Here is a 26,807-nt window from a genome sequence, read left to right as displayed (position 1 = left end):
TTTTTAAACCCAGCAAATTTTCTGGGCTTGCTATAAAAACCCAGAAAATTTGAGAATCTCAGGTATTTTGTATTTAAAAAATGTGTAAAAAAAAAAAAAAAAAAAAAAAGTCTAAAATTTGCTAGATTAATCTAAAAAATTCAAACAAATATTCTAAAAAAACAAATTCTAATTTAGAAAGTGAAAAATTTCCTATAAAGAACTCAGAAATCTCAAGAAGTCAAACATTTTGAACTTTTGAAGTTCCCTTTTTTTTCTATCTTGACCCTAAGAAAGCTGTCGTAGAAAACTGAGATTGTTTCTAGAAAAAGGAGCAAAAATACAGACTCAGTGCAGATTTTTTGACAGTTTTACAGCTATTAGATACAAATACAAAGCAGTCCAGTTATATGATCAAAAGAGGGTTAAGGGCTTCATCTCAGATGCTGCTGTCCTTTAAACGCTCATAATCGTTTTCTCTGAGTCCATCCCCGGCCGTGAAGCTCTCCTCCGTGGTCTGCTTGGCCTCCTTTGTCACCTTTTCGAACCTCTTCAGGAAAACGACGAGAGCCACCAGCAGAGCCGCCTGCACCGCCACAAACACCACCAGGGAGCCCAGAGAGGCCAGGGCCAGGTTGCAGTACCAGTAGTGGCAGGACTCCAGCACCTCCTCCTCGGTCAGATACACCACAGAGCGCCCCCTCAGGCTGGGAGGAGAACTGCAGTTCACCCCCAGGTAGGACGCGTCGTCTGTGGTCTGACGTCTCAGCCAGGCTCGCAGGTAGAGGATGCCGCAGTCACATATCCAGGGGTTGCCGTGGAGGGAGACGGAGCGCAGGGACGTCAGGTCGTCCAACAGCCCGTTGGGGAGGGTGCTCAGCAGGTTGTCATGGAGACGCAGCTCGGTGGTTCCGATAGGGAAACTGGAGGGCATGGACCCGGAAGTGAGAGACCTGCCGCTGCAGTCCACCCGACCACCCTGACAGGAGCAAGGGTCGGGGCACGCCAATGACCTGTGACCTCCGAGTAAGAGAAGACACAGGAGCAGGTGCGTCGTCATGGTTACCAAACTGCAGGGAAGAAACAAAAGGTCACCGAGGTCAAAGAATCACTTGAAGTAGTTCTACTCTTACTTGAGTACAATTTGTGGCGAGAGACTAACATGAGAGAAATAAAGCTGTAGCATTAAATCAAAGAAAGTCGTACAATTAAATAGAAATGCACAAAAAATTTAATTCAAGACTAAATCAAAAATCTAATACGGCAAGACCGTTTGAGCAATAAGAAAGAGAATTGAGCCGAGTATGGCAAGACAATAACCAGAAGTGGACAGAGTACCCCAAAATTGTACTCAAGTAAGTAGCACTACTTGAGCATATTTTTACTCAAGTAAAAGTAAAAGTAGCCATTCAATAAATTACTTAAGTGAGAGCCAAATACAAATTATCAAATCGATAATTTGATCAGTAACTGATCAAATTATCGATGATTTAATATTTAAAAATTACATAATCAGATGCACCAAAATGTAAAGTTATATCAAAATTTTAGGTATTTTAAGGACTAAACTGAAAATAATGAACATAAAATTTATGAGACTTTAACAAAAACTGCAAGTTTGTGTTTGGTGAATTTTTGGTTAAAACAAGTTTGTGATTCATTCACTGAAGCTGTTCACATAAATTTTACTCAAGTAAAAGTATAAATACTTCATAATGAAAATACACAAGTAAAAGTAAAAAGCACAGCATAGTGAAAATACTGCTGGAAGGACATATTTTCCAAAGAGTTACTCAAGTAACTGAACTAGTTACTGTCTGACCTTAACGAAAATATAAAGAAGATAAAAAAATCATTGGAAATAATATCTAATTTCTCCATTGTTGTTGCTGCATCATATTAGACAAATATTCTGATCCATTTGTAGAATAAACCTAACTTTATAGAATTATTGATAACTAGCACCAATTTGTTTGAATTAGATTGGATTTGAATTTTTTCTGTAAGTGACTTGAGACAATATTTGTTGTGAATTGAATAACTGATTTGAATTTAAACAATGTCTAATGTCAGTAATCATGGAAGGCTGCATTCAAAGTGAAGCAATATTATTTATTTAAAATTAAAATTAGCTTAAAATACATCGCCTATCCAGAATCCTTTTGAACATTAATTGTCTTATATTTTTCTATACAAAAACTGCTCAATTCGGACAAATCTACAGATTTTATCCCACCAGTTTATGATTTTTCAGTAATTTTGTGTTGTTTTTCTTGGGGACTGAACAGTAATTTGAAAAACTTTTTAAAGGATTTTATGCTTTTAAAAATTGATTATGTTCACCTACACAGCAAAACTTTTTCCTTTCAAGTTTATGTGACTATTAGCACTGAATATGTTACGTTAAAAATATCCACTGAAGAGTAACTTATTAAATGTAAAATTAAATAAAAGTTTGACGTTTACCTTCGTTTCTAGACGTCCTCTGGAGACGAATTTCCTTCTTCTGGCTGATTTTTAGAAGAAAAATGTGGTGCGTGTGACAGCTGGCTCACACTGATAAACACTGCTGTCAAGTTATGAGCCACACGCACGCACGCACGCACGCACGCACGCACACACACACACACACACACACACACACACACAGATAATCTACAACAGAGTAAGTCAGAAGATCCTCCTAGTTCCTGGAAAACAAATAGAAAGCTAATCATAGAAAAATATTTGTCATAACTGCCATTAAAAAATTCTGCAGATTTAAATTGCGCTGTTGAGTAAAATCCATAATCAATAATAGAGAGATTCCATAGGTAAGTCTTATAACTCTTACAAGAGACCTGCAAATTACTAGTAACATTTTAAATGTTAAGTCAATGCTGCTTCAATTCTTAGGCTTCATCTTCATGTCAGATGTGTTTTTATTACTATTTGAATGTTTACTCACATGGTGCACCTTAGATTTTATTTCCATTTAAAATTTCTAGTAGTTTTTTTTTTGTTATTTTGTTAGTTTTAGCTATAAAAACTTTTGTCTTCATCTAAAACTTTGGGCGCAAATGCCCTCCAACGCCCCCTGGTGTCAATGTTGAGTCTCTGCTCTTGTAGAAACACGATTCTGCAAAGGCTCCCCCAGATAGACACTCTTTGATATCATAGAACTTTATTAATTTTAATTTTAATTCTCACCTTGACATGCTCAATAATCTGTGATTATGAAAGTTTTTGTTTCTCCCGCTCAAGATAAGGATTTAAATAAACTTTAGCACTCCTCTTTAGAAATCAATCTGCTAATTATACTGATTTTACGCTGCTGATTTAAGTGATTTCACATCTTTGCTTACCGTTTGTCTCATGCGAACAGTCTCTGTTAGTGGTTAGTGAAGATATATAGAAATCTTTTTAAGTTTGCAAAAAACCTTAGTGTTGCTGACAAACGTTATATGAATAAATTACTGAAAATTTGATTTATCCAGGATGCCAGACTGTTATTTTAAAGCTTTGGGGATTTTAAATTGAAACATTTTATTTCTTTGCTGTTTCATCTAAACTTTAGGTACTTTACTGAATTAGAAAGCATACAAGAAAAGGCATTTCAATATATTGTGATTAAGTAGCTTTGGATGGAAATGTTTATCTATATTTACCTTCTGCAAAAATAAAAAATCCTTTATCATAAAAATCTTTTATTTATTGTTTTTGGCTCACAAAGTACTGCAACAGGAACGTTGGTGCAGACACACTATATTATATCCATGCATCCTCTGCCAGGCGGGATGACGATGCTGTGAGCAGAGGAAGGAAAAATGTCTGCAGGAGATAAACATGAATCAGCAGATCATGTTCCTGCAGAAGCTTCGTCTTCCAGCCCAGCTGATGTGTGGAAGTGATGAAGGACACAGTGATGTGCTCACTGGACTCAAACTCTAAAAATAAAACAACAATGAGTCAGAAAAAACAACAGCCTGACAAGAAGAGGAGTTTATTTATCACACCTTTGCAAAATGGGGCACAAAGACTGAGCTCACAGCCTTCAGGGCTGTACAGGTCATCAGCAGCAGTAAAGTCAACACACATGCGCGCGCACACACACACACACACACACACAGTCACCTGCACACACTCTGCAGCCTTAGCTCACATGGATTTTTCACTACGTTAAGTGAACAACAATAAGTTTAAAACAGAAGCAAAGACGTGGTATTGGCTCCTCATCACTTATTTCCCATAATGCTGTGGTGACAACACAAACACCACGCTGGAGGCATTAAATACAAGCACAAGGAATTGGATAATAAGCAGTAAAAAATAGGCCCAAAGCTTCCAGGAGATATGAGTAATGACAGCATGCGCACGCATGCACTCTTTAATGCACAAACCCTTGTTTTAGCTGTTAGCAGTGGGTGCATTTTAAGCCCAGACTTCACGTTAAAAAACCTGGAAGAAGATGTTTACACTGACCATAAGAAACTCTAAATGTTAATGAAGAAATTCACAGCAAATGTTTGATTTCAATGAATTGGAACTTCCTCAAACGGGGAAAAGAGGGGAAAATGGACGGAAACCTGGAGTGGAAGAAATATTATGATACACTCGCATATCCAACACAGACTTGCATAATAAAAACAACACCCATGTTCAAATCTAATCATTAGCCTACAGCTCTTTACAAAACACCTCACATTATATCCAAAAATGTTAAGCACTGCGTTATAAATTAGATACTGAGAAGTTATTTAAATTATATCTTAAAATTATTCGAGTTGATGTCACAGCCAGGGGCTCAAAATTGGAAAACACAAACAACCTCCAGGCAGACAGACAAAATGGAGCACCAAACTGAAGAGAAATGCAGAGTCCGCCGGGGTTTGCCGCTCAGAACAATCCAAATCCAGGTCTGAAGGTCTCACTGTCATTCCAGGAGAGGAACAGCAGGTGGCGCTGCAGGGCAGCTCTGGATATGTCACTGATCCTTGTCGTGCATCTGCTGCTGCATCTTATTCAACATTTCCTGCATCCGCTTCAGCTGCAGAGGGAATTAAAGTCAACACATCATAAATAACCTGCGTGTTTTCAGAAATAAACAGGCTGTTCATGAAAAAATTTGAATATAAATGGCTACTTTGAATAATTAATTGATTATACTGCACTATTTGATAACTAGGATCAACTGAAATGTGTGTGTGATTGAATTAACATATTTTTTGCAATTGCTTTGAGACGACATTTGTTGTATATATAAAGAATCTGAATTGAATTTAATTTAAATTCAAACATGCTTCATCCTTTTTTCCAGACTTATTAATGCTTACAGACTAATAAATTAAATTCCACACTTTTCAGGAGTGTTTGTTATGATTGTCCTTCCAGTAGTGTCAAGCACTAAACTGCTAACTTTATCCAGTAGCTGCTTGTCAGTGATTAAACCGTCATATTCTAATTTAATTAGCTTAAATTGGCCCAGCACATTTTAATTTCTTCCCTTTAACTCCTATTATCTGGGAAAACAAATACATTTTTATGCGCTTTGGACTTTCATTCATACAAAAACTCCGTTTAATACTGTTAAAAATGATTATATTTGTTAAAAAGTGAAGATTTAAGAAATACGCCAATATATTTATGTACTTTGACACTTCTTAATTTTTATTGCCGGTTTGTAAGAAACGTTACCGCCATCTGCTGGCATGGAGGATCTAATTTATAAAAAACACTGCTTAAATATATAATCAAATTCTATGAAGCAATTTAGTTTTCATTAAAAATTGAATAATTACTAGCTTATGTTAGCACACGATTAATGATTAGCATGTTATTGTAGTTCTTTTTCAAAGTATCGACTTTACTAATCTTTTCCATAATATTTTCAAACTTTCTCCTCACATTGTCTCTTTTTCATGTCTATTAAATGATATAACATGCTCTATTCTATTGTTTCATATTTCTCATAGTGATCATGTTTGTTTTTAAGCAACCTGATTGTCTGACGTGGGTGTAGCTTTGCGCTACACTGCCCCCTATGGGTTTGGTGTGTTTAAAGCAACGCTAAGTAGCAGATTTGGACAAAAACTTTTCTGAATCCAATTAAATGTATTCAATATTATTTTTTTGGACGACATAGCGGATATATTTTTTTTTATAAAGACAAGCATTGAAGGCCTCAGTTAAATGTAAGCAGATTCAATTACAAACAGTCCATCTGGTTTTGACTTTATTACTTTGGGAATTATTGCAACATGTCCCGTTATGATTCATTCAGTTATATTGCGAATTATTTTATGAAACTGGATTGTGAAGTGGAAAGGCAATTAACTGTAGACATGTTTATGTCCTCCTACATCTATTGTCTATATCTGGTGCAACCTCCAGCGGCCACTGGCCAAGAGAGAACTACACCCTGAAAAAATGTAGAAATTTTTAGATCTTTTTTATGTTTTCTATCTACAATGATTTGTTGATCTGTTTTCTACAGATTTTTTTGCCCCTTACTGAGAAAATAAATAGAAAAAGGTGAAAAAAAGTTTTTTGTGGCCCCATGTGCTTTTAACTTAACTATTTTGGACACCACTGACTCAGAGTAACTAATTATCAGTCATGAGTACCAGGTTTGTTCTTGCTGGAGAAAAAAACTACTGTTACACCATTCAGCTCTCCTCAGCTTTTTTTAAACAAAAAGTCTAGGCTATTTCTGACCTCCTCGTCTTTCATCTTGATTAGCTTCTCAGTGTCTGCGTCTGGAGTGGACAGCGGCAGGATGGGGATTGGGCTCTCCATCCGGTTATCCTGAGCCAGTTTACTACGAGACGAAACAGAAAGCAGATGAGGGATGAAACGTTGTCTTCGGTCTGTAAACATCAGCACCAGGTTCATGAAACATTGCCATTTTGCACCTTTTCTCCTCATCAGACTCTTTCTCACACAGAGAGACAAACCTAGTCATCTCCTGGATGCACTGCGCTCTGTAGTTTTCGTAGTGGACGTCACAGGTTACGTCTTTAAGGTCGTGCATGTGCGAGCGGATCAGCATGTTCCTCAGTTTCACAAAGTCGCAGTGCGACTGATTTTCCACTGTGGACAGAAACATCTGCGTTTAATCAATAAGCCAGATTACAGCATTCCCACACAAGGATTTACACCACCGGATCATTTCCATAAACCTCTAAGTATCGATACCCTTAAATAAAATTCAGTCAAATATTTAATCTATAAAGTCCACATGTATGCAGAGGTTGGCAGAATTTAACTCAAGTAAGAGTAAAAAGGTAGGTAAGTGATCTGCCAGAGTTCCGCTGGGGTTGCTAGGCAACGGCCCAGACTTGTCTGGAGTTGCTAGGTAACAAGGCAGTGTCTGGTGATTTGTGACATTTTACATTCCAGATGTTTTTGAGTAACTGATACAATTATCAATCATCTAAAAACAACATAAACAGATGGACCAAAATCTTAAATTAAGTGGAAATTTTGGTATTTTAAGGACGAATATTACAATAATTCATTTTAGTAACAGAAAAATAACAAAATCAGACAAAATTACATTTTCCAAATCAGTTTCTTTCAATAAAAAACTTAATAGAAACTACAGATGTGTGTTTTTGTCTGGTTAAAACATGTTTGTTTTAGTTTCAGTGGGTAGAGAATCCAGATAATCCAATAATCGATCAGGGAGGAGATCAATCTTTTCCCAGATGTTTTTTATTAAAGCTACACACTGCAGCTTTAATGGAAAAGCAGCTGAAGGAACGCATCGTTCATGAATTTACCTTCAACGATCCCCCAGGGGTACAGCCTTCCTCTGACCCGCTGTCCTCTCGCCTCCACCACGGTGTTGCTGCCGATCACAGCGAACGGCGTGCACTCCTGCACGAATAAGGACGGGCTGTTACTTTGACCCCAGTTTGTACGGGAAACGCTGACTGAGCATGCTGGTGCACATTCACATAGCTAGACACATTCTCTAAAGACACATGCAGCTGAAGAGACGCATCACTGGGACTGTCGAGACACGCAACAAACTGCATGCTGTTTATTTTATGGCATTTAAAGGCAGATGAAGCAAATTCACACCTCACGATTTTATTTGTTGTGAGTGAGACACTGCAACTTTTCAAAATAAGAGTGGATATATTTTAACCATTCAACGAAAATCTATAGTGCAACGCAAAATATGCGCGCAGGTTTTTGCTTTTAATTGAATTGAATTTGTTAGTAAAATGGAAACAGAAACATCCAGTGACTTTGCCTGTTTAATAACTTTTCAAAATAAAGCAAGAGTGAGCCATGTACTGTTTATGATGCTGAAAAGACACAAAAAATCTAGAAAAAAAAGGATCAACTTGATAAATTTAGGATGTGGTTTATTGTTGTTGTTTTTTTTAAATAATCTAGCAAACCTGCAAGTCATATTTATGTTTTCAATCTACAATAATTGATAGATCGCTTGTCTGCAGAAATCTGACTGCTTTAGTTATTATTATAATCAATGTCAATGTCAAATTTATTTATTTATCAATTTTAAAAGCAGATTAAAAATGCAACAAAGAGCTGTACACAAACAATACCACATAATAAATTGATGAAAAAAAAATTATATTAAAATATTGTGTTTAGTTTACTGTAAAGTAGTTTATTGCAATTATAATTAAAAACAGAAATACTAAAAGGTTTGCAGCCCCTGAAGTCCTCTCCATGACAAAAGGTTTAAATATCCCAGCTACATGTTTTAACTCCTTCATATTCAGAGGATTCACTATTCATGGTTCAGACAAAGTTGCTCAATGTTAACTCAATTCCTGCCAAATCAACAGCTAAATATGCTTAAATTAACACAGCTTGGCTGCCCTCAGACAAGGCCACCATTGTGTGCTCAGATTTTTACACACAGCTGAGAGAGCGATCTCAGCTGCAGCTTTTCAGAATGAACTTCAGAAAATTATGCAACTTTAATCTGTTTCTACTGCAGCTGCTTAATTCCAGACAAAAAAAAAAAACGCCTTTTGTAAAAAACTTTTTATCCCAAATGCCTGATCTTTAATTTAAGCACATTACTGTAACACTTTTCTAATGTTTTCTGCTAAAACTGCATTTACTTGGAAGTAGCAAACACCATTGTTACATAAGACTGAAATTATTTGTGGGTGAAAAACCACAAAATACAACCTTAGGTTCACCTGTAATTTCTCAAAAGGGGTTTTACAGCAAACTATATTTAGTTAACTACAGATAATCCAATAAATTACATAAATATACCAAAAGCCTTCATGAGTCTGACTAATGAAAATGCATTCATTAAAAAAATGTTTAGAAAAATCCTGGAGTATCCAGCAAACAGATATTGAATGTAAGCAATAAATTAATTAATCACAGGATAAATTAAAGAGCTCAATAATGTCTGTTTGAATGACTGATTGTTTTTCTCTTTCTACCAAAAACTGGAGTATTGGTCTCACCAACCCCTGATGGACAACTTTGTTTATAGAAACTTCATAATCCTTTTAATTTGTTGTTTTGCTTATTTATGTTTGAATATTTTAAACATCTTCCAGTTCAAGTGTCAAATGTTTATTAAACGTTTGTGGTCTTTGAGAGGGCAGACTTGCATTATTGTGCCATTATCAATATATGGTCTCAAAACAACAATATTATTGTTTATTGCAATAATTATTGGGATAATTTATCGTCCAGTAAATGTGTTATCAAGACCAAACTCTGGATTTTAAAAATTGTGGTGAAAGGACAGAAAATGTTTTTTTTGTTTGTTTTTTTCCTGGCAAAAAGTATCATCACAGATTTCGTAAAAACAAAAGCATTTATTTCTGGTGTTGGATTTCTTTACTGGCTTCATAAATGCATTAAATATGGAGGTTGTGTTTTTACAAATTGTGTAGAAAAATACACTAATGTTGGTGCTGCAGCAGTAAACGGCTAAAACTCGCCTTCAGCTCTCTGTCGAGTTGCTTAAACTCCTCGTCCTCGTCAGAGTCACACTCAGGAAACTGGTACACTTTGATCCCAAACTTGTCTATTTCCTCTCGTATCTGTCAGAGGACAAACACAAAGACATCTCCATTTATCCGGATACAGAGCATGCTGTTAAATCAGTGAATCTGCCGCTCTGAAAACTCACTCTGTCTTTAAGCTTTTTTATCTCGTTGGGAGTGAGGCAGTCAGCTTTCGCGATGAGAGGAATGATGTTCACTTTTTCATGAAGAGCCTTCATGAACTCCACGTCCACGGGACGTAAGCTGTGAAGAAAAATCCAGACTCTAGCTTAGTTTTCTTTTGTTTTGCATATATGTATAAGTTGCATAAATATGTGTGATTTACCCATGGCCAAACGGAGGGATGAAGTAGAGGCAGCAGTGGACTCTGTTGTCCTGGATGTTCTTCCTGTTCAGGCCACTCTCGTCTCTGAAGTATTGCTCAAACTGCTGATCGATATAATCTGTGATTGGCTTCCAGCTAGAACAAAGACAAATTAAGAGGAAAACATTTATTTGTACCGCACCATTAACAAGAAAATGACATTTTAAAAGATGTGCATCAAGATGGGCAAGATGGTGCAATATTTGGAACAGAGATGTTGAATCTGCTGTTGAGAAATTGATCATTTAAAAGTGACCTATTATGTTTCCTTGAACAGGTTAGGGTAGATTTATGGGCTAAACAAAGCATGTTCAATGCATTTATTGTACAAAATAAATCTTTGATGATGAGATTTTAGTCTGATCAGTTCTGCCTATTTTATCCTTTCAGAATGAGCTGTTTTAGTTCATCTTTTCACTTTAAATCCAATTAATCTGCTACTGGCCACGCCCCCCAACTCATCATTCACAGTCATAGGTGAAAATGACTGCAAAAATATGCACAATTATACAACCGTACATCTTTGAAAAGCAGTAGTAGAGCCTCCCGCACAATCAACAAGATTGAAGCAAGTGGTTTCTGGATGGTAAGTCAACAACAAAACACTTTGTACAGCACATAAATTATTTTTAGATGAACATATTTGCGTGTGCATGCCAATAAATGTATTTATTTATTAATTCAGTCATATTGAATTACTTACATCACTCTTAGGTAAATATGTATGTACATATATTATACACGTTATTTCTTATGGTCATACTTTAATTATTAATATTTAAAACCTTAGACGGAGTAGCTTGTCAACGAATAAGCAATTTCCCCTGAGGGATCAATGAAGTCTATTCTATTCTATTCTATTCTATTCTATTCTATTCTATTCTATTGTGGTAAAACCTGCTGTGAAAATGTGCTAGTTCCGCTGGGGTTGCTAGGTAACGGCCAGGGCTTCCCTAGAGTTGCTAGGTAACGGGGCAATGCCTGCTGATTCCGGAGTTTTTTTTTTGTTTTTTTGTTTTTTGTTTTTTTTGTTACAGACAACAAAAAAATCTTAATTTACTACAAAAAAATGGCAAGATGTTTTTTTTATTTTAATTTTTTTAGCACTTGAGTTGTTTTTAGAATCAGTAGAAATTGTGACAGTGACATCAGCGTAAAAAAGTTAAATTAGCAGGCCCAACTCACCACTCGTTGTTATTAACGGCGTCTCCGAACCCCGGCGTGTCCACTATGGTCAGCTTGAGCTTCACTCCCTTCTCCTCGATGTCGACGGTGTGCTTGATGATCTCCACAGTTTGGTTAATCCGCTCTGCAGAGCATCAGCGCAGGATGAAAGTCAGTGGGAATTGGATTAAATACATCAGGGACAGAGGAAAATAAGCTCTGCTGCTGGGTTACATTGAGATAACCTCTAAAAATAATATTAGTAATTCTGGACATTAAGAAATGACTTTGAACATGAATGCAAGGATGTTAGTCAAGGCCGAACTGTTTTTAACTGCATGCTTGTGTCGCAGCCAGCAGAAAACTTTAAATAATAAAGCTAAGACATAGTGGAGATTCACCTTCGGCATTTAGTAACTTCCTGTCTTTGTAGAGGTCTGTGAGGAACAGACTGTTGACCAGAGTGGACTTTCCCATACCAGACTCTCCTGCAAGACACAGAGATGTGATCACATATTTAAAAAAAGATCAACAAAATCCAAAAAAGATCCATTTTTGGATTATTACAAATCTGGAAACAGACAAAAACTGGACAGCATATCCTCTAAGGAAGACGGTTCAGCATTTTTCTTCTGATAAACTGACAGATATGATGGAGTTGTTTACATCCTAGAAACTGACCTGCAACCATCAGGGTGAAATCGAAGCCTTTCTTCACAGATTTCCTGTGGACCTGGTTTGGCAGAGTTGCAAAACCCACATACTGCTTCTCCTAGAAGATAAAATAAAAACACAAGTGTTACTGAAAGCTGTCTATTTTCAGTTTTTATTGAAATTAAACCAATCTCAAAACAGTGGACTTTGCAAACAAACAATTCATCTAATTTAAAATAAGAAATATTACATTAAGACAATTGTGAGGATTTGCTGCCCATAAGAGCAGAAGTGCATTCCTTACACTGCAAAAACACAAACTATAGTTTGTTAATATATTAACACGTATTTTTGGTCTAGTTTCTAGTAAACCTGAAATAAGAGCAAAACTAACTTACAAGTAACTTTCCAGCAAAAAAATAGAAACTTGTTTTAAGTAAATAACTCAGTACTTGTTCTATGTTATAAGTTACTTTATCTGCCAGAACAACTTCTTTTTCATCAATATTAAGGGATTATTCACTTAAAACAAGCTTCTACATCTCAACAAAAGGTTACTTTTAAGCTAGTTTGTCATATTTCAAATGTACTATGATATTTGCACTAGCTACTAGACCAAAAATACTTGGTGAGATTTTGTGTATTTTTCAGACAATCAGAAACTGAAAGGCTAAGAAAACATTATTTCTACACACAAAGAAGCCGGTTCTACAACAGCAGACATGGGTTCAATGAATACTCGTCTTAATCCTGAAAGCTTCAGGAACAAAAAACTCTAATATCTTCCGTTCCTTCTAGTATGTTGAGTTTTAGATCACACCTCACAAAAACAGTCCTTAATTCACGTGTTTCTCTCAACTGTACAGTTTCTGTCTGAGCTCGCAGGAATGTCACATGACCACAATTTTAGGAACTTGTTTTGCTTAATCCCTCTGCAGTGAGGTTGTGGCAACATCTGCGTTCCTTGTGGCCCCGTTTGTCTTTTTGAGAGTTCAGATCTGATGTGTGCACTGAGACACGGGAACTTGTAATTGCTGCTTTACATAGAAACAGTTTGAATTTTTGTAAAGTGTAACTCCTTCCAGTGGTTACATTCATTTTATTTTAGGTGGTAAAATTTAGGGCGTCTAATCCAGATTAACACAGAAAGGGAAATAAAAGTTATTTGAAGGTTTCTGTTTTTAATTCTTTTGTTAATTGAGGTTTACAAATCAATGCTTAGAAGGTTTTGCCATCTTAAAAAAATTCAAAGAAAACCTCATAATTGTCTCAGCAGCTGTTGTGTTGTTGCTGTTGTGGATTATAACACGTCACTTTGAGTCAGATATTTAGAGGAACTGATTTCACATTCCTACATGATGTTGCACCATGAGCTTTCTTCTGTGTATGAAATCATCTGACTCAAACTACCAAGGAGTTGCATCAACTTCTTTTGAGACTCTTTCTGATTCTTTCAGAAACAGAAGATAAGAAACCATTGATCTGATTCAGGCATGAAGAAGCAGGGAAACATGTGAAACATGGGGGATGCCAGATGTTAGACGGACATTACAGACCATTGTTCTACATCTCCAGATGAGAGAAATATCACTTCTGTACTCATATGTCAGATTTTTTTTTAGCTGTACATGAGAAAAATCAATAGGAATTAATCTGGGTTGGAACAACTAAAAAAAAAATACCCCCAAAATCCAATATGGCCGCCATCATATAAAATGTGAACCAAGGTGTTAGTTTTCAAAATTGCTCAAATGTTCAACCATTTCTACAGTATAAGGTCCTCTTAATGTCATGCCAGCGTACACTGACCCTCCCCCACCTAATGCTGCACCCTGTTAGCTTGCCGAAAGAATGCTTTTTGTTTGGTAAAAAAAAAACAAACAAAAAAACAGTTTGGCTGTTTGGAAATATGTCTGCCTGTTATTGATTTGTTTTGCTTGTAGCTTGGTCACTTAGCACAACGATTTAAAATACAATAGGTTTCAACTTTGAGTCAAATCAAACGTCAAATAACTGAACACGTTTATTTACAACATTGCAAAAAAGAAAAAAAAAAAACCTTAATAAAAAAAGTTTAAAAACAAACTACAGACGTTTCTGATCTCACTGTGAAGAGAGATCTGTTTTTTATGTAAACATATAAACATAAAAAACTCATTGATTCCTACCCACTGTCATACTTTTAATATGAAACGTTTCGGTATCAGACTTTGGCAAAGCAAAGCAACAAAATGTTGTATATTAGTTTCACTTTTTTGACTTCCAGGTTTGACCAATTTGCACATGTTCCAATTATAGATGTGCAAAGATTTTGATTTTTCTTTATGTAAATTTCCTAAATGACAATGTGGTTATAATACAATGCTCTTTCATGTCAAATTAATCTTTTTAAAAAATATATTTAAAATTATATAACATACAGAGTGCTGTGAAACAGTGTTACAGAGGTATGTATATCTTATTTCTTTGCTTTTTCATAACAAATACGTCACATCATCAAAATATTTAAAATAAGATAACATTTTACTAATATAATTGCTGATTCATTAATTAAATATGATTAACCACACTTTTTTGGCAACTTAGTTCAAATTCAATAGCCCATCCCTTTTTACTGCACGACCTCTAAAATCAGGAAATCAGTAAAACAGAACATGTTTGACAACATGAACTAGCGCCAGCATCTGACGTCATTAACACCGATCGATGTGGAAAGGTTATGAAGCCATTAGTAAACCTTTGGGACTCCAGTAAAACCCATTTTACAGACATTATCCACAAGTGGAGAAAACATGGAACAAAAAAAAAACTTCCCAAATTACTCGTAGAGATAATGAAGTACTTGTAAAAGATCACACAAGAACACAAAACAACAACTAACACTTTTATACACTTAATAAAATATAATCACCATTTAAAAATCGACTTTTTGTCTTATTTTACAATGTGAAACATCTTTTTTTGAATGGCAAATCAACAACGAAACACTTGTTTTTCTACTGTACAGCGCAAACAGCTGTAAAACTAGTTGTCCAAAAGTACTGGAACTCAGCCTGGGTTGCTAGGAGACGGGCTGGGCTTGGCTGGGGTTGCTAGGTAACGGCGCAGTGTCAGTTGAATGTAACCTCACAAAGACCAAAAAACATTAACTTAATGCCAAAGAACAGCTTTGTGGGTTTTTTTTAAGAACTTGGACTGTTTTCATACCAAATGGTATAAAACATACAAAAAGTGAATTTTGCATAATAACTTCCCTTAAGTAGAAATCTTTAAGATGGGGCACATAATTTATCAAAGAACTACACAAGTGATTTGAAATTTTTGCACCAAAATCATAAACAAAAATCCCCGAAAAACGTCAGAAGCAGAAGCAGACTCCAATTAGCTGAGAGGACTTTTAATGTCAAGACAAATTAAATCAAAGATCTGAGGAGCTTGTGTCGCAATAAAATTACCACAGCAGACAGAAAAGCTTCAAATATATGGAAAGACTCGTGCAGAGCATTCCTCTGAGAGTGGCTGAGAATAACCAACGCCTCAGACTTTCCAGAAACACAAAGGGAACCACAGGATACCAGTCTCCCACTGTGTGGCACAGCAGCTCCTGCTACCGCTGGATCTGGCGGAGCATCACCCTGACCCTACAGTACAACGCGCCAACAAGTGGAGAGATAAACAAACATTCAAGCCCTGCAGAGAGCATTCACTCACACGGACAGAAGCTACATTCAGCAGACCTGAAAAGCTCCTTTTCTAACCCAGTCAGACGCGCAGCGAGCGTCCTCACACGCTGTCATAACTTGTCACAGGCGTTTCCGACGGCTCCCTTCCCTCGGGTGAGGATCGCATTTATTAAAACAGACACACAAGTGTTTACGCACATGCAAAACAAAAAGAGCAGGAGGTGAAAGACGAGCTGCTGATGAGGCTGGAAAGAAATCCCCCTCAGCAATAATCTGACACCCTGCAGAAATATATCTGAGAAAAATAAGTTGGCAGAAATTTTAAAGCGAAAGATCAACTCAGTTCTTTATGCTTTTTTATAATCATGCAAATAAGGTCGTTTCAACATTTTTCACATGTTTTGCCTAATTTGTTTAAATGTACCCTTAGATAAAAGTAGTTTATTCAAGTGTGTTATGAGTGTAAAGCAAACTTAAGCAAATATTACTTTATATATTTTATATTTCATATACTTCAGAATACATTGAAAAGTATTCAACTGAGTACATTAATAATGCTAACGCTTATATGTGTACATTAGTAAAGCTAATTTCTGCCACAAAGTACTGATAGTTTAAATCTTGATTAAAGTCCAGAATAAAGTTAAGTTATGCTACATTTAATATGGCAGAATAAGTTTGCTGTTTTATCTGTTATAAACTTACACGCTCAGTGATAAAGTTTACAGTAAGTAGCTAAATCTTTACACACTTTAAAAAAACAGAAACATTTGACTTAACTTTATGAATCAAGTTCTAGTCCCTTTCATAAATAAACCACAAATATAAGCCTAGTAAAGCATTATTTGGTAAACTTAAAATGACCTTATAACAGTACACTTAAGTTTACTTGTTACAAACTTAAAAATGTCCCAGTTTAGTTGGAATAAGTATACTTTCTAGTACACTACATGGTCCGTTTATTTATTAAAATGAACTTTTTGCTGAATGTATCCATATATATCCATCTCTTTACCTTCTGTCTTGCGGTTCTCACTCGTGGGCACAGAAGCCGTTCCACCAGTTTCTCTTGCAGCATGATGGCATCCATCCTAAACCGCTCCGACACTGACGGACCAAAATAGCCACCGGTCTCACAAAACTGAAGCAGCAGACCAGCAGGGAATGAAGGAAAAAAACGTCTCTTTTCCTGTTTTCTCTCCTTGCATACGTCTGTCCTACACTCCCTTCGTTTGTTTTCCTCCCAGCCCCGCTGCTTTGTTTAATTCTATCTTTTCTGTGCCCTACAGCGGTCCGGCTCTCCCTGTTCAGACAGGTATGAAGAAAGTTTCCCTTCGAAAAGTGGAGGCAAGCAGGGAGGGAGAGAGAGAGAGAGAGAGAGAGAGAGAGGTGGCAATTTGAGGGAGGAAACAAGGGAGGGATGGAAGAGGCAAAGGTCTGAAGGAAACCCATTCATTCAGTCCAGATTCCCTCCCCCCCGCTCAGACAGACACATGAAAAATAAAATCTCCAAACTCTGAAATGACCAGCTTCATTCCCTTTGGTTTGCTCGACATGTGAAACCTAAAGGAACCTGTTTCAACCTGACGGAAACAAAAGCTTTTGGTGTGACAAACGCTGCAAGTACAGACAAATGCAGTGAGGTTATCACAATAAAAAAAATTAACCTGCCAGTCATCCAGCGCTCAGGTTTATGAATGTGCTGATTTGAACCTTACAGAGAGGAAAAAACAAACTTCAATTAAACAGCAATTCTGAAAGCACAACATGTTTAAATAACTATTTTATTAACGTCATTCAGTGTCATGGCATTGCAAAAACAAACTTTTCTCTTGAAATAACACAAAATTAACTTACAAGTAACTTTTCAGCAATATAGAAGCTTGTTTTAAGTAAGTTATTCTTCAATATTGATTAAATTGGCAGCTTTTTTTCCACATACAAAACATTTTAAATAATCTGCCAGTGGAACTAGCACTTTTTATCAATATTCAAGAATTGTTTACTTAAAACAAGCTCCTACCTACAGTCCTGAAGTTACTTTCAAGTTAATTTTGTCTTATTTCAAGTGTAATAAGATATTTCCTCTAGAAACTAGATAAAAAAAGATTACTTAATCATTCTTCATCAAATAAGATGACTAAATTAAGCTCCTCTTTTGTTTGCTTGTTTTCCCAATGTTTCATTATTATTATTAAATCAAACTTAACCTCTGCAGAACATGTGTCAAACTCAAGGTCTGGGGGCCGAATCTAGCCCACAATGTGTCTTTATGTGGCCCTCACAAACAGAACCTTTAAGGTAACAAATTGTTTTAATAAGTATTATTTTATCAGTCAAATCAATGCATTTTTTTTGTCTGTACACAGACAAAAAGTTAATACTATTTAACTTAAGGAAATACTCATTGAATGCAGAGAACACTATTTATTCATACTTCAACATTTTAGTTTGTAGTTTTAGCAACACATTCTGCCACAACACTCATTTCAGCAGCAAGCACAAACTTCCTTCTGACTACACTTGTTTTAAACAGTGCTTGTGCCACTCCCGTATTACCTTTCTAATTGCCACCCTGGGTAACCGCCCATGTGGCCCATACCACAAACAGCCACTGGTCAGGAGAGCAGACAGACAGGAAAGTGTTGTGTGTGCACATGTGGGGTATAATATCTACCGAAAAGAGGTCATTCAGAGTTATGAGTCATTTCAGTTAATTTCAGTTAATTCAACTAAACATGAACCAGAAACAAAATGAATGGAAATCATGTGGATTGATTAAACAACAGGAGACATGAACTGACCCATGATGGTTAAATACAGCTAGAACCAAATTTAATCAAACCCCAGGCAAATTTGGGTTTAAAATAATATTTCAAATTTACCAACATGTTTCTTTTGACAGTGGGAAAGAGAATCAGTGGTGGGAACTAAAGATTAGAGTGATAGCAAGGAAGATTTGGAACTAATTAGCTGCTGACCATGCCCCCTCACTCACAAAATGGCCGCAAACACACATACACAATTATAAAAACGGTCTGTGGACATTTAATAAACATCATTTCTGAGTGGTAAGTCATCAACAAAACACTTGTCTTTGCTTTTGTACAACCAGGTGACTAAACTGCCAGAGTTCCGTTTGGGTTGCTAAGTAACGGGGCTGGACTTAGCTAGGGTTGCTAGGCAACTGCGCAGTGCATGAATGTGACTTAAAATCAGGAGGTTTCTGAACTGGCTTGTTTTCTAGACACCAAAAAACATTAACTTATTGTTTCGTTAAGAGCTTGGGATGTTTTCAGATGAAAGTGAGATCTGAATGGAAGCATAAAAATGTGTAAAATGTGAAATTTGCATAGTAGGTGCCCTTAAAATAAGAAGTATTGGTATTGATGACACTGGCCTTGTATTTACTTGGTTTCGGATCGATATAAAAATATATCACCGCACACAAAGTAACTAATCTCCTCTTTTCCTAACACAATATTAGCTTATTAGCGGTTAATTTGTAGTCTTATATTAGAAGGAGAAGAAAAAGAAGTGACACAGTGCTGTAATCTGAGCTGAAATAAAATACTTTATGTGCAGTTGGTGATAAAAGTTGCGTTCAACTGGCATAAAGAAACAATCAGCCAAGATGTCTTCTCTTCTTGGCATTGCAGGAGTTTTTCTATATGTGTGCAGCTGAGGTACATTCATGGCAGAGGTTGAAGCCGATTGATTCCAGATGTTACACCGGCATGTGTGTGTGTGTGTGTATGCGTGTGTGTGTGTCTGATGGGTGTGTCTGACTAACATATAATGTGGGCAGCAGAAGTTAAACATTCTTTGAAATAAAAGAAGGAGGACTGTTTTTCTTCCCGCTGACGAGACCAGCGCTGATGCCACGTACAGCATGTTTCAGCCCACCACCAGAGGGCGACAGAGGACGAAACTGGGATAAAGTTAGGAAAGGGAAATCCCAGTGTTTCCAGTTGAAATAATGGAACTGTGGTTGATTAATTAGTTGGATAGTGAAGACCCCAGCAGAGTGAGTTATGAGTTTGAGTGGAACGATGTGGGAGTGACGGTCTGAGCAAAAGAAAGGAGCAGATGTCTTTAATTGGCCCCCCATTTTAACCCCCATAGTTCGTTCCTCTCAGTAACCAGCTGTCCCAGTTCTCCCATTCACAAACACAAAACCAGACAAACAGGCCAAATATAATCACTTATCCACACTTCTATTGTTACAACTTCAATTAAATATTCAGCATGAGTGAAAGTAAGCTGTTCTCTCACTTTGTGAGCGATAAGAGGTAAAATTTCACCAAGTAAAAACTCAACACAGTGAATGTTGGCATGAAACTCTGGAGTTTACACTATGGACTCAAATAAATGCAGAAAACTGTTTTTTCTTTCTTAATTTTTTAAATATTTTTAGCACAAATTATTTTCAGAATGAAATGTTTTTGTTTCACTAAATTTTTTTTTATCAATGCTAAAATTAGTTTTTTTTTGTCATTTTTTAAAATACCTTTATTTTTGCTCATTTAGAATGTTAAAAAACAATAATTGCTGATAGCAATCGTATTTATCCAGTAAGTACTAATTTCGGTAAATGGAAAAGACAGAAAACAAGACTATTAGTTATCTACTTTTAGAGCTAAAAGAAAGAAATCTTTTCTGTTTTGCATTTTTACTTTCTTCAGAAACCATAAAAAATATGTTATTTATAACACTTAAAGTGAATTTCAGCATGTTGGAGCCTCCCTACAGCATTAGACTTTCTGCTGCTGACATTTCTGTGGTTTTTTCTTTCCCATTAGTGACAAAGAAGTGCATATTTCCGGCTCCTGCTGCATTTGTCAGATTGTTGGATGGTCTGCAGAGGCCTAGATCCAGAGGTCAGTGACTAAATCAGCAGGCATCACTCAGCTCCTTCCTCTAGCTTATTCAGAGTTGAAATGATTCCCAGAGAACCAAAGCAGTAAATGTAACCCAGATAGTGCTCATCACACCACAACTTCCCACTGCAAGCAGCTGAAGGAAGAACAGAAATCCATCCATGTGATATTACAACACAAACACAGACTGGATGAAAGGGAGATTTCAACCTCAAGCTACAGACACTAGAAATTAAGGAAGTAAATCAACAAGAATGTATAGAAAAGTGATCAATACCAATAGATAGTACATCTGATGGAAAGTTAAATATTTAATATATAGAAAATTCACTGAACTCTCACAGCTAGCTAAGCAAGGCTGGAAGCAAGATGCTGCTTTCTGGGTCGTCCTTCGACCACTTTCTAAAAGCTTTCTTAGAGCAAAAGCTGCTCCAGGACTGAAACCGAAGAGAAAAGGACATTCAGGTGGGGCACGCACACACACGCACACACACTCAGCTGGATCACACACACTCAGCTGGATCACTCACACACTCAGCTGGATCACACACACACTCAGCTGGATCACACACACACTCAGCTGGATCATACACACACTCAGCTGGATCATACACACTACATGTATGCGTCAGTGTGACAGAAAAGCAGACTGCAGGGCATAAACTCCTCAAACTGCTGAAGGAGAGCTAACACGCTGCCAGGCAGCCGTCCAAATATTGATCTGAGGGGGAGAAGAAGAATTTGGAGAAAATCCTCCATGTTGGTTATTTCATTCACTTTGTGAAAAGACACTGCAGCCAGGCTTAGTAGTTGGAACCATTTTCCAAAAGGTCCATTTTGGTCTTGAATGAACACAAGATGTTTGTCCAGATGATATTTAGCTTGTACTTGTCTGCCATTACAAAACTTAAATAAACTTAGTTGCTTCCTTCAACATGTGAGGATAACTTTATGGGCTGCACAAAACATGTTCTCTACATTTGTTGCACAAAATCGTTTTTAGATAGAGATTTCAGTCTGCTCCCTTCTGCCTATTTTGAGCTCCTTCCAGAATGATGCTGTTTCAGGGTGTCTTGTCACTTTGAATCCAAATGAGCTGCTGCTGACCACGACCCCAAACTCAACGTTTCAAAATGGCTGCAAACAGATACGCAATTATACAACCGCACATTTCTGAAAAGCAGAAGTGAAGCCTCCTGCACAACCAAGAAGATTGCAGCAAATGGTTTCTGAATAAAGTCAAGGAAACACTTTTCTTTTCCAGCAGCCATTATACAGTAGTCAAACCAGCAGATCGAACATGCTGGAGCTCCGCTTTGGTTGCTAGGTAACGGGCTGGACTTCGCATGGGTTGCTAGGTAACGGTGCAGAGCCCTTCAAATGCGACTTAACGATCAGGTGATTTTTGAAACAGCTTAAAAACATCCACTAATAATCAGAAAACAGCTGTATGGTTTTTTTTTTAACTGTTTGGGTTGCTTTTAAAACTCAAATATTTTGCTACTTTTGTACGGAACCAGTGATTGGTTCTGGCCACACCAAAAGCATCACCTTTAAGTTCATGTTTTCAGTCTACATAAATGCTACAATGTGCCTTTATACACTTGTTAATTCTCTGAGCTGCTTGCTTGGCAACAACTCCTGAGACAGCACAGATTTTCACACAAACAGAGTTATTGTTTTCACACGTCACACACAAGGTCTATCGTCTAAAGTAGGAAGCTGGAGAGGTTTGTGTAGATTTTATGGGCATCTGAGGAAACATTTCTAGATCTTTAGAAACAACAATTAAGCACCTGCTGAACCACACTGATATCACACTAGAAAGTAAGCTAATTTTGGGTTGATAACAATTATTAGATAAGAAATTGAAGACCTCACATCAACACCACAAAAAAGGAGCTGCCTTCATACTGGGGGGCTTTAAATCTCTCTTCCACTAAACCCCCAGAGACACAGCTGTCCCTGCGCTGCAGCTGGTCCTCACTGAGGTCCCATCTGTGGCGGTGAGGGTGGGAGAGGGTGAATTTGGAGACAGAGGACAGAGGAGGAGGCTGAACTCTAAGGTGGAATGAGGAGGTGAGATAATGTTTTTATACTTCATAGTCCAGTAGACGCTGTTTAATTTGCAATATTTGTTACATTTTCAGATGGTTGGGTTCAATTTCACACTGAAATGTATCAAACGAACCCAAACTATTTGAAAAACTAGTTCACCTCCTCGCCTGCGGTGGCGCTGCACCCAAAACCACTGAAGGAAACGACAAAACAGCTCTGAAGAAAACAGGAGCGCAACCTCTTTCGTCACGAAATGTAAACAAAAGTGAAGGAGGGTCAGATTTTAGCTGTTGTATGATTTCTCTTTTGACTTTGGTAAAACATCATGAGCCATTTCTTCTGCTAGCACTAGACTCGCGTGTTTGTTTTGGTTGTGTTTACCCAGAATGCTCTGCGTTACAGTTTGCTTCCTGCTTTTAGAGACGAGTTCACTTCAACCGAACCAATACGGAGATTTTTAGGCGAACCAGAGTTCATGTTTTTGGTCCGTATCAGTTTGATCGCACATTCACGCCTCCTGAAGCAAACTGGTGCTCCAATAAACAGGCTTCTTTTTTGCTGTTTTATTGAAGAAAGACCTCTGACTGTTGCTTTCTGTTTTACCATTGCAAAACTGAAATATATGAAGCATAGCATTAGTTAACATGAACATTACTGAAGAAATTTAAAAGCTAAAATTAGCCAAAATGCTAAGGTTAGCTTTTACCACTATAAGGTTTTGGTATCACTATCATGTTCGCTTACATTGACTTATTCCACCTGGTATGATAAACATAGCCAATACATTTTAAAAAACAGCTAAAATGCTTATTTTAGCTATAAGGCAAGGATTGTGCATTACTATGCTAGCACCAACTAACATCGCAAACTAGCCTGTTGCTTACTGAAAGCAAAATTTCCATTCCTAACCTAAATGAACAAATTTAGGTTAGTAATTTCATAAAACACAGACATGATTATTATTTCTGTCATAGTCCATAATTACAGTCAAATCTCGTCCAAAGCAACAATGTTTTAAGGTTGATGTTAGCTTAAAACTTAGGCATTATGTTCGGCCATCTTGGATTTTTTTTTTGCTCTTTCATGGTAACCAAAACAATGTCAAAGAACAACCACCAGAGGGAGATATAGTGGGGTTTACGAAACTATTAATCCAGCGTAATATGTATACAAAAGGCTCCAAATATACTGAGTCGTTTTGTAATACAAATAAATACAAGTGCAAACAAAGGGGATTTTTTTTTCCTGCTCTAATGTGACTCAACTGGATGCACTTTCCAGTTTTAAAGTTTTATTGATGATTTTCTCTTTTTTTTGTCTCAAATCTGAGATGTTCAGCTCATATCTGCCCACACGTGGACTGACCACCACACTTTGTGTCTGATGAAAACGTATTTGAAAGGAAAACCGGCTGTTTCCTGGCAACGCTTTCTGACAGCTGGTGAAGTGATGAGAGGGTTGAGTGAGGGGGGAAACAATGATTCTGGATCGATCATCCGTCAGGACTCACTCAGAGGTTATGACACCATGAATTAACTCAGACACATGCAGTAGGTTCACTGAAGCGATTTCCAGAGTGGAGACACACAGGAAAAACAGCCTGCGTCCACAAACTCACATCTTAAGGTGATTTAGGAAAAACCATCGGTCATGTTTCTGCATGCAAACTCTAAAACGTTGAACCCAGACCAACACGGTCGCACAAAATAACACCATTTTATGATAGAATGAAGATAATGAACTATACTTGAAAATAGATAAAGCAGTAAATGTGTATGTGTTTTTATCATGCTATTTAATTGCCTTAGTTATGCTTATACACCAAACCGATAGTTAAAATCACATTGGACTTATGCAGCTCAAAGATTACCAACTGATCTGATCTGATCGGAGTTTGTGAAAGTCACTTGTTTGAGTTTTTGAAAAAAGATTCTTCTACAAATCCTCCCACATTAGAGACACGATTCACACAATTACAGTCTTACCAAGTATTTTTATCTATAGTTTCTAGTGCAAATATCTCAGTAAATCTGAAATAAAACAAAGCTGACTTACAAATCATTTTTCAGCAAGATATAGGAGCTTGTTTTCAGTAAATACAATCCTTAATATTGATTGAAACTTCCTAATTTCACTGCCAGATTATTTCACTTATAACAAGTTATTTTCCATGTTATAAATGAAATAATCTGCCAGTGGATTTAGCACTTTTTCATAAGTATTAATAATTTATTGACTTAAAACAAGCTCCTATATCTTGCTGAAAAAGTATTTGTAAGTTAGTTTTGTCTTATTTCAAATATACTACGATATTTGCACTAGAAACTAACCAAAAACTTGGTAAAGTTGTGTTTTTGCAGTGTTTAACTTAAATATCTAAAAGAAATTCCCCAGCATTTCAGAAATAGGTTTTTATGAAAGACATTAACTTATAAGTTCAATCCAAGAGAAAATGTAAAGCAATAAATCACTGACATCAGGATAAAAGTGAAAAATTTGTGTCAGCCATATTTTGATCCAGTTTATTTATATATAAATAAAAATGGACTTTATATAGAACTCAGAGGAACACCTTCAGAAATTGGCATAAATTCAGAGCACTGACTCATCTTGATGAAATCTGTCACTAAGATAGTCTGAGAATCGCACAACAATTTGTTCTGAAAGTTTAAAATGTTTAGCTTTAAAACATCAACTATAAAAACTGATTATTCTGATCAAGTGCAGCCAAAATGGTTCTGTGTTTTTTCCCCTAAAACCTGATGGATATATAGATAAAATATTACCATTTACAGTAACAGTGTTCAGTCAATCAGTGTTCACTATTCAAGAATAAAAAAGAAACCAGAAAAAAAAACTACATTTATGGGAAATTTTACAAAAATACTTCTGACCAAAATAACATAAATGTCCATCTCATACTGGACAAAACCCATCCTGATGGTCCACAAACCATTTATGGAAATATTTTGTGGATTGAAGGTCTCCATTTAATAGTTCTGGCCCAAAACTAACAATATTTCAGAAAAACCATCATCCTCTGAGTAAAACATGGCGTAGGTTGAATGATGTTCTGAATCATTTTAAAGTAATGGTGAATTAAAGCTAAGAAGTTTCTCAGCCTCATTAAAAAGAATAACTTAGCAGATTTGTTGGCTGAAATCATCCTGTGTTTTCAGAGTGTTTTAATGTAAATCTGCATCCAGATTACCATATAGAGGAAGAGGAGGGGCAGGAGGAGCGCCTGGGGTCAGCAGAGACCCGACCTCCCCTCAAGGCTCGTGTGTCTGTTGTGCTTCTCAGATGAACAATGGTTCCGAAATGATCCACTAAATATTAGTGAGCAGCTAATAATGACGTAATATCCGAAATGAAGTCAGTTCATCATAAGGCGACTCTAATCGCTGATAATTGTGGATGGAGGATGTTGGAGGAGGATGCTGCGGTGCCGTGTTGGCCTCTGGAGGCAGCGACCTGCTCCACATAGGCGTCTAAAAATGAAAATGTGAGTGTGGATCAGCGCTCCGCCTGCTGCACAGGCATGGGACTCCTCAGCATTCACCCAAACAGCTCAAACCTCCTGCAGTGATTCCATCAAATACAACGCTTTAAATGGTGTCCTACCTCCGTGCTGTCCTCTGTTGGAGGATAGATGAGGAGGCGCAGGTGCAGGGATGCGGAGCGACGCCCAGAGAGACGCAAACATGAAGCAATCAGAGCACAAATCCTCCATAATCAGAATGCAAATATCAAAAATTGGAAAACAGAAACACAGCGCTCACCTGTTTTCACCGGAATCCGGCTTTTATACCTGATGTTGCTCGTCATGTTTGACCCGCTTTCCTCTCTCGGTTTCCTCTGAAGCGGCGGCGCAGCCTCGCCTCCAAACCCCGGGACGGACAGCAGGAGGGCGGGCAGAGCTGACGGCGCAAGGCTCCTCCTCTACGGAGGCTCGAGAACGTGAATGCACCGTTCCATAAATATTAATAAAAACACGATTTCATAATCAATATGAAAAACAATCAAA

The 26,807-nt window shown here is 37.0% G+C and overlaps 3 protein-coding genes and 1 long non-coding RNA gene across 7 annotated transcripts in view; 1 reads left to right on the top strand and 3 right to left on the bottom strand.

Annotated features, from left to right (window-relative positions):
• Positions 1-26,807, bottom strand: part of LOC103145867 (lymphocyte antigen 6 family member D) — a 670,619-nt gene that overhangs the window by 132,119 nt on the left and 511,693 nt on the right. The window lies entirely within an intron of this gene.
• Positions 257-2,523, bottom strand: gp1bb (glycoprotein Ib platelet subunit beta). The gene is made up of 2 exons (XM_007563457.2): positions 2,446-2,523; positions 257-1,049 (listed from the first exon to the last, which is right to left on the bottom strand). Exon 2 carries the CDS (start codon positions 1,037-1,039, stop codon positions 419-421), a length of 621 nt encoding a protein of 206 aa, XP_007563519.1. The 5' UTR covers positions 1,040-1,049; positions 2,446-2,523; the 3' UTR covers positions 257-418.
• LOC107837514 (uncharacterized) lies at positions 939-4,251 on the top strand. The gene is made up of 3 exons (XR_001663530.1): positions 939-1,027; positions 2,458-2,555; positions 3,692-4,251. It is a non-coding gene; the product is annotated as an uncharacterized LOC107837514 (long non-coding RNA).
• On the bottom strand, positions 3,946-26,720 carry septin5a (septin 5a). Of its 4 annotated transcripts, XM_007563459.2 has the most exons (12): positions 26,563-26,720; positions 26,405-26,418; positions 12,187-12,277; positions 11,907-11,993; positions 11,527-11,650; positions 10,303-10,437; positions 10,103-10,220; positions 9,912-10,013; positions 7,740-7,836; positions 6,870-7,047; positions 6,673-6,775; positions 3,946-5,005 (listed from the first exon to the last, which is right to left on the bottom strand). In XM_007563459.2, exons 1-12 carry the CDS (start codon positions 26,606-26,608, stop codon positions 4,943-4,945), a joined length of 1,158 nt encoding a protein of 385 aa, XP_007563521.1. In that variant the 5' UTR covers positions 26,609-26,720; the 3' UTR covers positions 3,946-4,942. The 4 variants fall into 4 exon arrangements, with proteins under 4 accessions (XP_007563521.1, XP_016532606.1, XP_007563520.1 ...); XM_016677120.1 differs by lacking the exons at positions 26,405-26,418; positions 26,563-26,720 and adding an exon at positions 25,992-26,322; XM_007563458.2 differs by lacking the exons at positions 26,405-26,418; positions 26,563-26,720 and adding an exon at positions 16,858-17,219.

Source organism: Poecilia formosa, unplaced genomic scaffold, assembly GCF_000485575.1.
Source record: "Poecilia formosa unplaced genomic scaffold, Poecilia_formosa-5.1.2 Scaffold148, whole genome shotgun sequence".
Taxonomy (NCBI): domain Eukaryota; kingdom Metazoa; phylum Chordata; class Actinopteri; order Cyprinodontiformes; family Poeciliidae; genus Poecilia; species Poecilia formosa.
This window is presented reverse-complemented; position numbering and strand designations above follow the sequence as displayed.

What these genes read in the sequence shown, in the direction of transcription:
- septin5a (XM_007563458.2), bottom strand. Translation starts at nt 16,932, where the DNA reads ATGGATGCCATCATGCTGCAAGAGAAACTGGTGGAACGGCTTCTGTGC. An exon ending in GCCGTTAATAACAACGAGTG is followed by an intron (nt 10,438 to 11,526) that starts GTGAGTTGGGCC and finishes TCTTTGTTCTAG; the next exon opens with CTGGAAGCCAATCACAGATT. An exon ending in AACTCGACAGAGAGCTGAAG is followed by an intron (nt 7,837 to 9,911) that starts GCGAGTTTTAGC and finishes TTATTCGTGCAG; the next exon opens with GAGTGCACGCCGTTCGCTGT.
- gp1bb (XM_007563457.2), bottom strand. Translation starts at nt 1,039, where the DNA reads ATGACGACGCACCTGCTCCTGTGTCTTCTCTTACTCGGAGGTCACAGG.